Source organism: Gavialis gangeticus, unplaced genomic scaffold (assembly GCF_001723915.1).
Source record: "Gavialis gangeticus isolate Ggan-Ray unplaced genomic scaffold, GavGan_comp1, whole genome shotgun sequence".
NCBI classification, from domain to species: domain Eukaryota; kingdom Metazoa; phylum Chordata; order Crocodylia; family Gavialidae; genus Gavialis; species Gavialis gangeticus.
In genome coordinates, this window is record NW_017729034.1 from 32,288,392 (window position 1) to 32,303,983 (window position 15,592).

The window sequence follows — 15,592 nt, forward strand, 5'->3', positions numbered from 1 at the left end:
AAGAATCAATCTTAAATGATGGGCTACAGTCCAGCTACTTAAAATAAGAACTCTGATGTGCTGGCACATTTTGATTTCTACTCATTTAAGATCATTTAAGATTGATTCTTATTGGCAGCAAGTGTTTGTCAAGAGGAGGCAGTTATGACTAGGGAAGGCAACTGCGTGTCTAGGGTGGATAGCCTGAAAAAAACAATGGTAGAATAAAAGCAATGGATGGTCTGAACAGGAAAGGCTTTAGCAAACTCAGTAGGAGCAAATACATCTACAGCAGCCTTCAGTTTCCATTATTATTACAAGAGTGTGTTAGCAACTTTTATGCAATGCAGAATAACTTGGAACAGAGCACAAATGAGGATATATTTAAAATGCAACCTCTGTCTGTGGCCCTAATTCACTATTAAATTAATGCTGAAACATTGCAGGGGAGGGGAACGAAAAGATCATGCCAAAAAGTAATAATACAAGTTTTTGAAGGTCAGATGTATTGGGACTTCTTGTTCTATTAAATAGCAGTGTCTGCCAGCTCCATATTCCAAACAGGAAACATATTCCATTGTTCAGTGTTGCTTTTACACAATAGAAAAGCATAAAATGATGATCCTTGTTGTAGCTAGCATCTCTGTAAACAGCTAAGAAAGGAAGAGATTAAAATACAAAGTTACCAGGACTCCAGACTAGAAGTTCAGTATCACCTTTCTTTTGAAAAGAAATAGTGCCAATAGCTTTAGGTTCCTTCTGTCACGGAGGAATGTTTTTGCAAGGTCTCAGAGCTAATTAACAAATGAACAGGAATTTGATTTGAAGGTCCAGGAGTCAAATAATTGCAAATATTGGATAATTTTCAGAAACGTTTCTTGTAAATTGTTATATTGGAGAAGAAATCTGACTTTGCTGATCAAACTTCACTTCTGGGTTTCTCAGACCTAAATGATAATTATTCCATCATAAGCTACATGTTAGCTTTATCTGTCATGTGTACTTTTGAGCATTTTGACGTTTTGAAGAAGGTTAAAGGACCTGAAGGCCAAGTGAAATAAAGTCAAAACAGTATCTATAAGAGACAACACAATAGAAAGAACAAGACAGAAAGGACTACCTCAGTGAAGATAGAGTAAGGCTGTGAGGCAGGAATGACAAATGACTGCAAGGAGAGGAAGAAATTCTATGCTGAAATCTTCCATGCATTTAAAAAAGAAAAAGAGACAGAGAAATGGGAACATAGTGAAAGATTCAGTGTCTGTTAGGTGGAGAAAGTATTAGGTCTAATATGTAAAACTCCATATTGCGCATGTGTTACTTAATAATTTAATCAAATAGCCACTAGTTAAATATAATCATGATCAAAATTTTTACACAAAAATACCTCTAATAAATAAAGTTGATCAGAGAAATTGGAAACATTAATATGGATACAACACCAAATATTAATACCAGTATAACAAGAGAAAATTCAATATTAACACACTGTGCTAAAATTTAAATAGTTTGGTTTGCTAAATTTCATTGCCATATTTTCCCCACTGTAAAGTCAAAACCCACCTTCACATTGACCTCTTCTATTCATTCGGTATCCACTGTCACAATATTCACATCTATACGAGCCAATAGTATTTATACAAAAGCCTTCTCCACAGGTGTGAGGTCTCAAGCATTCATCGAAATCTGGGAATGGGAGAAATCAAAAAGGAATTCATAGGCCTACATTAATCACAAAGTGGCCAAAGTACGAACTGTCTGCATTTTGCCCACACTATTTTCATAGATCTCATAGATGTTTGGGCTGGAAGGGACCTTGAAGATCATCAAGTCAACTTTTTTTTAAGTTAAGGCAAGTTTGGATTTGCAAAAACTTTGATTGCTATTATATAAGCTCATAACTGCCATATAGGATTTGCTGATTATGACTCTCAGCCTTGTTTAAAGATATGACTGCAATAAATAAAAGCATCGCAATAGCAGTCATGGGTACCTATGCTTCTCATCTCAGAAACGGTTTTTCATAAAACAGTCATTTCTATCAGACTGTATGAAACTGTACTCTTGGATAGCTACCATTTTTGCAGGACTGAAAGTGCTATGAAAGCACCTGCTATTCATTGTTCAAACAGCAATTAAAGCATTCACAGAGGACTGTCTAGTGTTGGCGATGTTGAGAAATGAACCATAACAAAAACAAAAAGTTCATGTTAATCTGCACCACCTTTAGTGTAGCAATTCAGAGTACACAAAGTACTTCAAGGACCAATGGCAGCTTTACTTAATAGTTTAAGGCCCCTGGCAGATGTGCATTTAAAGGTGTGATGGGATCTGGCGTGAGATCCTTACAGTCATACTTCCTGCCATGCCACACGTGCATGGCAGGAGGCATGATTGTGGGATCAAGCATCAGATCCCATCCCGCTGTATTGCTAGTAATCTCCATAAATTGCACCGAAAGTACCTTCTGCAGAGGATCTTTTAATATTTTTCATTTTGCTGCTTGTACCGTCCCCTTCCACCTTTAATTGGTGGAGGGGACCTGTTGGCCAGGTCATACGCTGCTGATTGCTGAGAAAGCAAAAACTGAGGCATATTTAAAACCTCTGCTAATCGGGCGGGGGCTGGGGAGGTGAGGCGCAAGCAGTGAAATAAAAAAACTTTAAAGAATCCGCAGCAGGGGACACTTCTGGAGAGATTTATGGAGATCCCTACTTATTGCTGGTGCAGGGGGAGCCTGAGATCCTGATTCTGGGAGCCCCCTGCACTGGCAAGTACTAAACTCCAATGCCTGGGAGCCTTGTCAGCTGACTGGGTTCCCATATCTGTCACTGTGGCTGGGAGCTCCAGCTTGGCCACACATTCCATTAATAGCATGATAGGAACCAGCCACATGCGGCTGGTTCCTATGGATACAAAAATGTACAAAATATGGTACAAAACACGTGTAATAACTTTATGGCTTACTCTTTGTTTTATCATGCCATTAACTGCATTAACATGTGGCCAGGTAACTACTTAAGATGTGATTAACTGGTTAATAATGTCTTAAGTGTAATGTGTAACGTAGTCTAATGCAATTTTTTTCAAAGGCCAAGATAGAGACAACTGTATGGAGAAATTAATATTTCTCTTCTTCTACTTCTTTTAATTAAATGTTATTTAAGATTACAAGCAGTAAAAGTAGAATTCAGCTGACATTATTAGAGAAATATGAAGTACAACTCTTATATTTGCATAATAAAAGAGCAGTAATTTAAAAAACTTGAAGTTCCTCCTAAGACAAGGCTTTAACAAATGCAATATAATATGCTATACATTAGGCCTCTGGCACACATTCATTTAATGGAACAATGGGATCTGATCCTCAGTCCCAACAACTGTGCGATTTTGGGACTGGGGATCAGAACCCAATAGTTCCACTACTCTCTGCCAGTGCAGGTGGTACCCACACATGGGGCTGACAATCAGCTGACTGTTGGCCCCAACCCTGGACAGTCCAAGGTCCAGTTGACTCTGCTGATTATTGGCTCTGGCTCAGGCAGCCCTGGGTACGAGATCTAAGGCTGTCAGGACTGGGGCTGACAATCAGCTGATTGCCAAAACCCTGCTGTATGCAACTCTGGTCAGGCTGCCTGATACATGGAGCAGAGGCTAACAGCAGGGACTTTAAACCCCACAGCATTGCAGCCTGGGCCCCAGGATTGGCAATCCGCTGACTGTCAGCCCCCAGACACGTTAGTTCTAATGTGCCATACAAACAATCATGAAAATGTTCTGCATTGTATGTGGAACATTTTTATGGCTTGTTCCCCAATTTATGGCACCTTAAATTGGGTGCACATTTAGTGCCCTTTCTATTTATGTCACAATTAACACATTAATCCCAGCATAAATATAACATGTAAGGGTGGAGGTGGGAAAGCCTTAGAAACAGTGGGAGAAATTCTGCTTTCAGTTAAATCCAGGGTAACTCTGGCCCTTGGAGTTCCCTTTACCAAATTTGCTCACAGCTGGTTGCTCCCTTACTATATCAAGTCCCCAGTTTTATCCTATTTTGTGGGAGGTAATGGGTGATTCATAGGCAGTGGGTGCAGGCAGATGTGGAGGGATATATGATCAAGGCAATGTATACATTTATATGAACAGTGCTTTCACACTGTGGGACTTAAAGATGTCAAAAAGCAAAAGTAGGGTAATGGATAATAGTGGAAACAGGATACCTTCGTGAATTTGGGGCAGTTGCAAGGTCTGGGTCTGTTTTACAATTTTAATATTTTACCTTGCAGCCAGTTAGAAGTAAGGGGAGGGGAACATGACTTCATACCTACAGTGGCCAACAACTTTTAAAATAAGTTAAATCTGGAACCCTATGTTCTTAAGTGTGTCCGTTTGAAGTTATCAAGGATTTGAGTTTTTATCTTTTTCCTGTGAAATATCATAAGGAAAACAGCATCTTGATCTCACAGGGTCAGATCTAATGTCACTCAAGTAGGCAAGAGTTTTTATTTTGGCTTTCAATGGGTTTGAGATAAAGCTGTTTACAATAGTTTTGAAATCAAAATTTTCTTTTTTATAAAGATCAGTAATTACCAATGCAGTCTGTTCCTTCTTCATTAGCCATGAACCCTGCTTGGCAAATACACAGGAAACTTCCTTCTGTATTTTCACAGCGTCCAAGGGAGCATAAATGAGGTGTATGAGTACACTCATTAATATCTGTTAAGAAATAAAAATATAAGAGAGAGCAGTAGGCAACAGTCAAACCTTCTGGATCACAATTTATGAATGAGAGGTCACCCAGACCTTCAACATACACAACTAAGCAAGGGAATGGAGCCTGTTCAGATCTTCCACCCCCACTTTAGACAGAATCCAAAGCCCAAACTGAGTCCAGACATTCAGTACTTCAATGGCTGTAGTTATGTGTACATCCAGAAATCAAACTAGGTCTCCCACATGGCAGACAAGGATTCTACCACTTAACCATAACAGTAGGTTAATGACAGAGAAAAATATAGCATAATAGGTCATGACTCTTTTACCTACTCCACCCCACAAATACATGACTACGTAAAAAAAGGTCTTGTATTCTTTTAACTGTTTAAAAATGTATATGCTTTGATCTCTCAGAAAACCAAAAAAGATGTATTAAAAGCACACTTACTGGCTTAATTTTTATGAGCATTGTATCTACCTGAAAAATAAGTAGTGGTCATTACTGAAATCTTTAAAAGTTCTATTTAACAACTTTTATTACAAAAACACTATTTGTGAAGCACCCTACATTAAGCCTGTTTTGTTGTATTTTCTTCATTTGGACATGAAAACTTTGTGTCATTTCTTGAAGACTATGGGCTTTCTACAGGAAAGGTTCTGATGCTTTTGTTCAGGCAAAAGAGCACCACTGACTTCAGCAGGACCACACCTGGAGCTAGATACTATTTCACATCATGTGCACTATCATACACAAATCTGAGACATTAGGCTTCTGAAGCTCAGTATGGTAAAAGAGAGAACATGCAGAAGTTCGTTTCAGTATGAAAATCTGTTTGCATGTGCAGCTAGAAAAATTATATTTGAGATGTCCAGGGGTCTAAAAAGTGGCACAGCAAAATCAGCCTTGGACTGCAAACAAAGGGGAAAAAATCACCTCAAAGTGCAGCTGATTTAAAAAGATATAAGCCTCTTAAAATAGATGCTAAAAGAAAAAGAAAAGTTCTACTTAACCACACCAGAGCTGGCACAGTAAGGACATACTAGTAATAGGTATAAATATAATTTTAAGCCATAAACAAAGAAGAGAAAAGCAGCCATGTTCAGGTATTTTTAAGTTCAGCTCTTCTATGTAAAGTCTGTTTAGTAAATTAATAAAGGCCTATATGAGCCCAAATGTACACTTGATTTTGATATTCACCTTGCTCTTTATATTGATCAGACCCTTGGATTGTCAAATACCCTGTTGCTAGGGCAAGTCAGATAACTTAAGATAGCTTCCTGCTCATTGTTCTCAACTCCTCTTGAATTAAGCAGGCCTTTTAATACATTCATATAAAAAAATTAAAATCACTAATCGCCATTCAATTTTGATTAAATTACAGATTCACTGGGACCTGATTTGTAGACTACTCTTTGATAAATAAAAAATATTTTTGAGCCATTGTGGAACATACAGGAGAGGAAATAGCTCTGACTTATTTGTTATACACAATACCTGGCCAGAACAGGCCCTATATTTCAAATGCTTCACTATAGGTTTTTAGAAAAGTTCATTCATACCAGAACATTTTGTCTGTTGTTCATTAAGCTTGTAGCCCTCGTAGCAGATGCAGGTGTATCCCACAGGCAAATTAACACAGTGTCCTGCTCCACAGATATCGGGGTTCACTGTACATTCATTGATTTCTGAAGAAATAAACAAACCAAAAAGCTTACTTTAAACTATCCTTACTATTTCTATGAGTAGGTAATATTCAGTTATTCCAAGGAAAAGAAGAGAAGCCCTGAAAGCAGCTGTGAACCAAGTTGCTCACTCAAGCATTTATCTAATGAGCAACTGAGGGTAGAAACACGTGATATCTCATTTATGCCACCACAAAAAATATTATGACAGCATAAATGGCAAGCAAATAGATTTCCTTACCCTTTATTACAGCACACCAGTGGCCTCAGTGGAAGGTAGCGTTAAATAGTTCTGCTTTATTGCAACAGATGTCTATTTGCTCTGTGGCACAAGAATGCAGGCAGCCTAGAGCTGCCTACACTCTCCAGCCACCCCAGGCAGGTGCTCCGGGGGCTTAAGGAACCCATTCATGTATACCCCATGGAACTCCCATGCAGGATCAGGTCCCTCAACCTTCAAGAACTGTGCAGGTCCTGTGCTGCCTGGCAGCTCCTTGCCAGGGCCTTTGCCGGCTTATGCTTCACACAGTGTGGGGCCTGGTGTGGACAGATGGGGTGCAAGGGATTCCCCAGGCCCCATGCCACTTCACACTGGGACCCACACCTCCATGTGAGGCATGGTCAGTGAAGGACGTGAGGGAATCCCCGGGTAATGTCCTTCATCCAATAAAGTGGATCAGCTGTGACTGGATGTGTCCTGACAAAACTGATCTGCTTTGTTTGGTGACATCTGTTTTACCCTCATTCGAATTACCTAAAAAAGGGTCTCTTGCAAGAAGCTGATGGTGGTGATTCAGATAGTGGGTGCGTCTACACGTGCACATTTAATGCGTGTTAGCCCAATTTAAGGTGCATTAAGGTTGTGCATCTACATGAGCCTTAAAAATGGTGATTGTAGGCTATTTGAGCCTAAATTTGATACCTGCGTAAAGCAGGTAGGCAGGGGTGGGCATAAAGCAGGTATCAAATTTATCTGCAAATAGCAAAGTTGCACTAGTCAAGCTAATGCGCATTAACCTGCATTAATGCACCTTAGTGTGTGCATGTGTAGACACGTGCTTAAATCACCTTAATGAGCATTAGGCTAATGCTTAAGTTTAGGCATGTGTAAAAGTACATGTAGATATGTCCAGTGGTAAGAAAAACTTTGATGATGGAGAAGCTGTACTTTGCTTGAGATATAATAAAAATTTCCTGAACTCCTCTGATTCACTAAACAGCATAACACCTCTAAATGTGAGTTATGTTCAGTACACTGGCCAATACATTAATATTGTGTTCTATAATATAAACCTCTCCTAGTTTCAATTCAATATGACATTATTCTTTCCAGGCTTTAAAATGTGTAGTGCTAAATAGTTGATGCATTTCATCCCATAATGAAGATCAACATTCAGGTTTGATTAGACAGGAAAAACGTTGAGTGTGGAAAAAAAGAAAACAAAGAATTGGAGTGAGAGGGTGTTTTGGTCTGTAAAATTCTGAAATATCAATCATAAGTTCCTAACACTTAGAAGATTGAAGCATTTCAAAATAGATTTATTATCATTTGCATCAAATGTTCCACAGTGGGATCTTCCTTTCAAACAGAAAGGGCTAGCATGTTGGTAGAAGTGGCTTCATTTCAGTGAGGTGAAATGACTCTTAGGCAGGGGCGGGCAATTATTTTAAGCAGAGGGCCGCTTACTGAGTTATGGCAAACCATTGAGGGCCACATGATAGGCAGCCAGGGGCAGATAAATATTAATTTTCTAAATTTCTGTAGGCCGGATAGAATGGCCTGGTGACTGCATCTGGCACACGGGCCACATTTTGCCCACCCCTGCTCTTAGGTTTCTAAAAGCACATCTTGAAATTCTGGAAAGGAACGTTTGTGATGCTGCCTAAATGTAAGACTTTCTATGGAAATAGTTATAACTATGTTTAGCTGTAGCTAAAGTTAAGAGAACATAGAAGTAATCTAAAAGTAAGGAAAAAAATTACAAAAGGATAATTACCTCCAAAAGAGGTAACTAAATTCAAGCATGATAAAGAATGAAAGGGCACAGGTAAAGCACTGAAAATAACCATAACTCTGCCTTTCAGTGACATCAGTATCTGGCTTTCCCTTCTTTAATTTGTTCTGACTTAGTTTTTATCCTGCAAATTCTTTCTGATTCTGTCTCTTGAAGATTCTGAAATTGTTTGAGAGTGTATTTGAACAGAATATTGTTCTATTTATGCTGAATTAAAAAATATCATGAATCATTTCCTCTAAGGCACACCCTTGAACTTCTAGTTCCATTGCCTGTTCCTGAGGAAGCTAAGGACCTATGAAATGGGGCCAGGAAGCTGCCAATTTTTCCTGTGACAGAGTTGACATAGCTAGGTCATTCACCATCATCGTCTCCCAGAATTGAGTAGAGAACTGATTGGGCAGAAAGGACAAGGTCACAACGTTGCTGTACTGCAAATTCTGGTCTGACATAATTTGTGAGTAGAAATCTCAGATATAATGGAAAAGCTATGGAATAATTGGAAAAGGCAGCTACATGATCATAGAAAGACAGGATGATACTTTCTACTTCCACAGTTAACGTAAGACTATTTAACAGAGGAGCAGATCTGACCCCAACTTATACACAAAGACATTAATTTCAACAGGAACATAGAGATCATAAATCAATCAAACATTTTCTTTTTAAATCATCTTTCTTTATCTTGGAAATAAGATGATGAAAGATGATGAACCAGGGAATCTACGTTTTTAAGAAAGCCATTAATAAGATCATCCTACCCTTACATATGCATATAACTTTATTAAAACCCAATGGAATTGCATGCCCATTAGTGTGAACAGGAAATAGTATATAACAGTGGAAGCCAACCTTTTTGGCCTGGGTCCCACAAGCTAAGTCCTGTGCCTTCCCTGAGTGCCACTTCAAACCCCTTCTCTTGTTTGACCTGCTGCTCTGATTTCTGCTCCCTGCCCCCTTTGGTGCCGTTCTGCCTGTTCCCTTTCCAATCTGTTGTGTGCCACACCGAAGAAGCTGCTTGTACCACCAGGCTGGCCATCCTTGGACCAAGATAATCTTGCTTTGACATCTATATTGATTATAAAATATCATCTTTTATCATAAAATATGTGTCTGTGTATTCCAGTTATTTTAAAAGATTGAATAGTTACAGCTGAAAGGAGCAACAAACCAAATATCAGACAGCTGCACATTTATCCTTCTATAAATATGTAGATTAGATTGCATTTTTTTAATTGTACAGAAAGTGATAAAGAGACAGTAGACTGTTAGAGTGTCTATAACTTTAAACCATTTTAAAAGGGGAGAGAAGACTTGCAACTTGGGAACATATATCAGCTATTCTGATTTAACTGTTACATATGCCACTCCTATACCCATGTAAGTGTGTTATACTGCTGTAACTTTAAACTGGAACAAAAGAGATTGCAATAGTTTCGCTCCACTTACATCAGTTGGGAAGCTGAAAAATTTAAGTTATACTGGTATGGCTTATATTCAAAACTATTACATCTGTCCATACCCTCAGTTAATTAGTCCTCAATGAATCAATCTTCTACAACAGATTTGAACTATTAAGTCAAATAGACATTTACTTGTTAAGCTGACCAGGAACAATTCGCAGTGACAGCACAAATAGTCCTAACCAGATCCATACTAGATTTGGCTGCCTTATTATTGGGAATATGATAACTGGGTTAAATACAAGGATTTTTTTAAACTGTAATAACAATTTCACTTTTTAATTTAAAAATATTCTGCCTTAGACTATAGTTTACAAATAGTTTTTGAAGATTAAACCTAGTTTAAGGCCCCTTTTTGCCAGCCTTGTTAGGCTCTTATTGAGTACATTTCCTGCTGAAATGGTGTTCAAGAGGAAAAATGTTAAGTCCTATAATATGGTATACATACAATACATGCCACACAAAGAAAGAGCAGGAAGAAGGGTAAAAAAGTTGGAAATAGTACTGAAAAGGCTTGAGCATGAGGGTGGCTGTAACAGGGAACCCTTGCCTTGTTACTGGAAAGTGGTGTGGCCCCTGTAAGAGCAGGGATTTTGTAGCATAGGCACAGGCAATCAGCAGAGAGGGAATTAAGGAACAACCCTGTGGTCAAGTCAGCTGACACAAGACTAGAAAGGGGCAGGGCCTTAGTAGTATATAAGCCAGAGCTAGAGCCGGGGCAAGGAGTTAGACTTGGGAAGCAGCAGGGTGAGGAAGCCTTTGTGTGAGATGGCTGCTACTGATGACTGCCAGACAGGGAGCTTTAAGAGTGAAACCAGAGGGACCTGATTCAGGGTTCAGAAGAAGTGTGGTAGGCAGCTGGTGAGCTAGGTGTTGGTGTTGCTGCCACAAGGCTTAAGTTTATGTTTGGGTTTTGGGTGGGACTAGAAAAGGGGTGGCTTGAAGGTCCCATTAGTTCCCAAGAGGTACACAATTGCCTTGAGCCCTGCCAGGGGTCAGGCTCAAGGCACAGATAGGGGCCAGGGATCCCATCTCTGTCCAAGAAGGGGGCAGACCTGGGGGCTAAGGGGCCTGGACCCTGAGAAGGGCAGGGATATAGCCTAGGGAGGGGCAGAGCTTGGGGCTAGAGGGATAGTCCAAAGAGGGCAGAGATTGGAGCTGGAGGGCCCAAAGCCTGACCAGCATAGCTATAAAAGCCCCAGAGGGCAAGCCCAGAAGCTTTGCCTACAAGCCTACTAGCTGGTTCTCCACTTTCCTGGGTAGTCCTAATGACTCGGCTATTAAGCTAAAACATTAGAAGGTCCTTTTTGTCAAGTATCAAACACATACTTGTCCTGAATTTTTGTGAGATTCAGTTTCATGACTTACCCTCATTGCTGCAGACCTGCCTGGCCAGTGGAGTCTACTGTACATGTTCAGTAGCTGTGTAGGTGTTTATGCCTCAGAATTGGACAAGGAAGTGAGGTACAGACATTCAAAAAGCCTGAGGTGAAATCGGTCTAAGTTATGTGCTTTTCTTTAAGTGGCGTAGCTTAGATCAGTAGCAAACAGAACTCACATTTGTCCTTTTCTTGGGGTGGAGGGGTGGACATCTTAAACCAGGTTCCACCATTTTTAAACCAGTTTATGCGTAGCAAACTTCCAGTTTCTGATTGCTTATACCAGTAAAAGTGTAATGTATGTACTTGGCTGAAATTGGGATTGCAAACTCAACCTAAGTGCCAGAAATGGTAGTTATGTGGCTGACCAGCTGCCATTTGCATGGGTAAAGAGAAATATGAATCGGCCCTTTCTCAGCCAAAGCCCAGAAGCCAGGTCCAGAACAGCGGGCCTCCGCTAAGGGACCAGCTAGAATAGAGGGGCGGAAGCCAGGCTGGCTCCAACAAGTGAGTAAAGACCTGAGGTGGCCTTTGGGAACAAGTGTCCCACTGGATGTGACATCTGCAAGGCAAAGGCATGACTTTGGGGGTGGCTAGAGGTCACATCCTTCAGGACCTAAGGAATGGCTGGTGGGAAAATGGGGTGAGACCTTGTGAGAGAGCCTAGCAGGGATGAGGTGGCCTTGTAAGGGGCATCACAATGATCCTCAGGCGTCTAACCAGTTACAGTGGCCTATAAAAGAATCATGCTATGAATTATACATTTCCTGGATAGGGACCATGAATTGTGTTTTTGGACTATTAAAATTCTTAAAAATAAAACTGCTTTGAGATGCAACAATTAAAAAAAATGCGTATGAAGTATTACTATGAAACAGAGACCTGGCTTTAGAACAAACAGTGCATACCAAGCCATATTAAAACAGAAATATAAATAAATGCCATAGCGACACAGACAGAACTCCAGAGAAAATGAAATGTTTTTTCATAAATGAGAGAAAAAGCTATAAAATCAAAAGAACAGTTTGTAAAATATGCACAAGTGCTTACATACAAGAAAGAACAAGAACAGAGAAGATGTGATAACAGAAGCTGAAATAGAGCAGTTCAAGGAAGGTGTAAGCTTTCAATCCCAGATTGAGACACACATCTCCGTTCTGGATGAGCATAAACTGCCTCTAACATGAAAAAGGAAAGAGTGAACTAAGCATCTGTGGCAGTATATGAAGGAAAGCCCCCGGTCATGAGCTTACAAACATAAAGCACATGGCATAGTCAAAAAGGTGAATACCACTAATTCAGAGTCAAAATAACAAGTCTGATAGCAAACCTGAATATATGTTCATGGGAAAAGGGTATGTTCCAGTGCTATACAAGGTGCAATTGTGGGAGGATTGAGAGCTGAGCATCTAACAAGTCTAGAAAAAGATCAGAAAGAGCTGCAAAACATGATGGCACATGCCGTCATGATAAGCTAACGTAACTGGGTTCATTCTTTGGTTACTGCAGAAAAAAAGGTGCAGATTCAGACTGTGAACTGACCTCAAGAATCTGAGCCAGAAAATTCAGAAGGAATATTTCCTTTTGCCCACAAGGTATGAAATGTTTGCTTACACGGCATGAGCCAAATTCTTCATCAAACAAGATACATCACAGGGTTTGGCATATTCCCATGGATGAAGACAGCTCTAAGTCTAGACTCTTACCTTCAGTACACTGTTTGGCAGATACTATTTGACTTCTGGAACACGTTCAAAACTGGAAGTACTTCACCTCACAAGGCCTTGTCCTAGATTCTAGAACATTTTGCAAGAGTAAAAATATACAGGGGTGACACACTACTCTGGCAGCACTGCCACAGAACATAAAGGAACAACTATGGTGAGAACTGGAAATTGCAAGAAAAAACAACCTTAAGAAGAATAAGGCTAAGCAACTATTTCAAACAACTGAAATCACCTGCTTAAGAGTGAAACTGATGACAAGGGGGGATCATGCTTAATGATCCTAGTATTTAAACGATTTTGAACATGCCAAGACACAAAAAGAAAGGAACGCAGAAACTGCACGTAGTTCTGAAGTAGGGCATAAGTTTATACCCAAGTATGAAGTTCAGATAACTTATTTAAGAAAACAACATTACAATATCTGAGAATGGGCTAGGATGCTATGGCATGATAGTTCATAATTTGGAGCATAAAGAAATATGAACCCTGGCACTGAAGAAGAATGCTCTGCATTAAAAAGCTTGTCTAAATCTCTCCCCACCATGCAGATGGCCCAATAAAAGGTATCACCCACAAAAATCTTTGCCTCTCACATATTTCCTGGACCATCATAGCTACATCCCTCCAACACTACCACAACACTAGCACTGCAATTGGTCTGACCTGTTGAAGGAAAAAAAATCTTGAAAGGCATTTTAAATGAAGGACTAGGAGCCTTCTTGTAACAAATACTTGGAACTGCCCGTAATGCATGACACAAGAGCTCTGAGAGCTGCAAAGAAAGGGCAGATTCATATTTCTCTTTACCCATGCAAATGGCAACTGCTCAGTCACATAACTACCATTTCTAGCACTTAGCCAGAGTTTGCAATCCCAATTTCGACCAGGTACGGACATTATACTTTTACTGGTATAAGTGATTGGAAACTGGTCTATATCAGAACAGAAGTATGGCACACATAGATTGGTTTAAAAATGGTGGAACCTAGTTTAAGACCCTCCCTCCACCCCCACAAAAAAGTGTGTGTGGGGGGGGAGGGGGGGCAAATGCACGTTCTCTTTGCTACTGATCTAAACTACACCGCTTAAAGAAAAAGCGTGTAACTTAGACCGATTCTACCTCAAGCTTTTTGAATGTCTGTACCTAGCTTCCACGTCCAACTCTGAGGCATAAACACCTGCACAGCTACTGAACCTGTACAGTAGGCTCCACTGGCCAGGCAGGTCTGCAGCAATGAGGGTAAATCATGAAACTGAATCTCACAAAAACTCAGGACAAGCACATGTTTGATACTTGAGAAAGAGGACCCTTTAAAGTTTTAGCTCAATAGTGGAGTCATTAGAACATTTACAAGAAACATTCACAAGAAAGTGGAGCACTGGCTTGTAAGCTTGGAGATACCCTTACCCCAAGGGGGTCTGAACCTCTGTTTCTCCAGCCTCCCAGTACAGTGCTCTACCTACTGTTTATATCCTGTAGGAGCAAGGGCCCAGGTGAGAATCCAGGGCCTGCTCCTTTCCAAAGCTGTATCCATCTCACTGAGCCAAACACCCTCTTAGTTCATTTTCATCCTTCTGGCCTCAAGTAACTCCTTCTCTTGGGTCTTCAGCGGGCCAACTTCAAAAGGAGGGCTGAAGAGCAGCCCAAATAATGCCTAATGTGGCATGTTGGTCATGGCACTATGCAGGAAGTCAGAAAAATGGTGATTCAAGCCCCTTCTAGGCAAGGGAAACTTGGAATTTGCATCCCCTGCTTCCTGAATGAATGCCCTAGTCACTTCTATATTGAGTTAAAACATGGGACAGACCTCCTCCTCTTCCCATTGCCTGTCACAGGGATAGCCAAGTAAAATTTAATCACCAGAGTATGTGCATGTGAAATAGCATGTCTGCCTGGCCAACTTATTGAGCATGCTCAATAGCCATATGGAAGCATTAAACATCCACACTGCCCATAAAGTAGGATCACAAACTGTACGTAAGCACACCAAGGCATATATAAGTTGAAAGAAAGGGATGCTAGGTCATAAATATAGACATGCGGAGTTTCATGCTTTTTCCTTTTTTTTGTGGTTGAAACAATGTAATACTCACTGAAATGTATAATAAGAAGGGGTTTAAAGAAATAGAACAAATATACAGGGATCATTTAAGTACAAAAGTATGTGGCCCGTCTAGTCTTCTGGTATCGTTTCTTAACTGCAGACACACTGCATCATAAGCAGGGATCCAGGTTTTCTGTTTGCCATGGAAAAATGCAGATTTTCTCTTTTAAAGGAGAAATTCACAGATTTTCTACTCCAAAGGAGAAAAACCGTCAAACTATGGGTTTCCCCTTGTAGGCTGGCACAATTCCAGCCTGCAAGGGACTTCTTGGGGCTGGGGGTAGTGGGATGCAGAGGCAGGGAGTGCCACATGCACGTGTACACACACATATGCATGTGGCAGCCAGGCAGTGTGGTGGAGAGTAGCACCTGCAGGTCCTTCCAGGTAAGTCTATGGCAGAGGAGCCTAAGCAACACAGTGGGGAGGGTGTGGGAGCACAGGTGATGAAATTTGGGGGGTGGGGTGGGAGGGGCATGTGCCCCCCCCCCCAGATTTTTTTCACCCACAGTGGGGGGCGGGGC

The 15,592-nt window shown here is 40.5% G+C and overlaps 1 protein-coding gene across 1 annotated transcript in view; it reads right to left on the reverse strand.

The window, feature by feature from the left end:
* The window catches only part of LTBP1 (latent transforming growth factor beta binding protein 1), a 461,583-nt gene that overhangs the window by 127,298 nt on the left and 318,693 nt on the right, over nucleotides 1-15,592 (reverse strand). The window contains exons 15-17 of the mRNA XM_019526927.1: nucleotides 6,259-6,384; nucleotides 4,573-4,698; nucleotides 1,543-1,665 (exon numbers count right to left, since the gene is read on the reverse strand). Coding sequence (XP_019382472.1) covers nucleotides 1,543-1,665; nucleotides 4,573-4,698; nucleotides 6,259-6,384 — 375 coding nt within the window. The remainder of the gene's footprint in view (nucleotides 1-1,542; nucleotides 1,666-4,572; nucleotides 4,699-6,258; nucleotides 6,385-15,592) is intronic.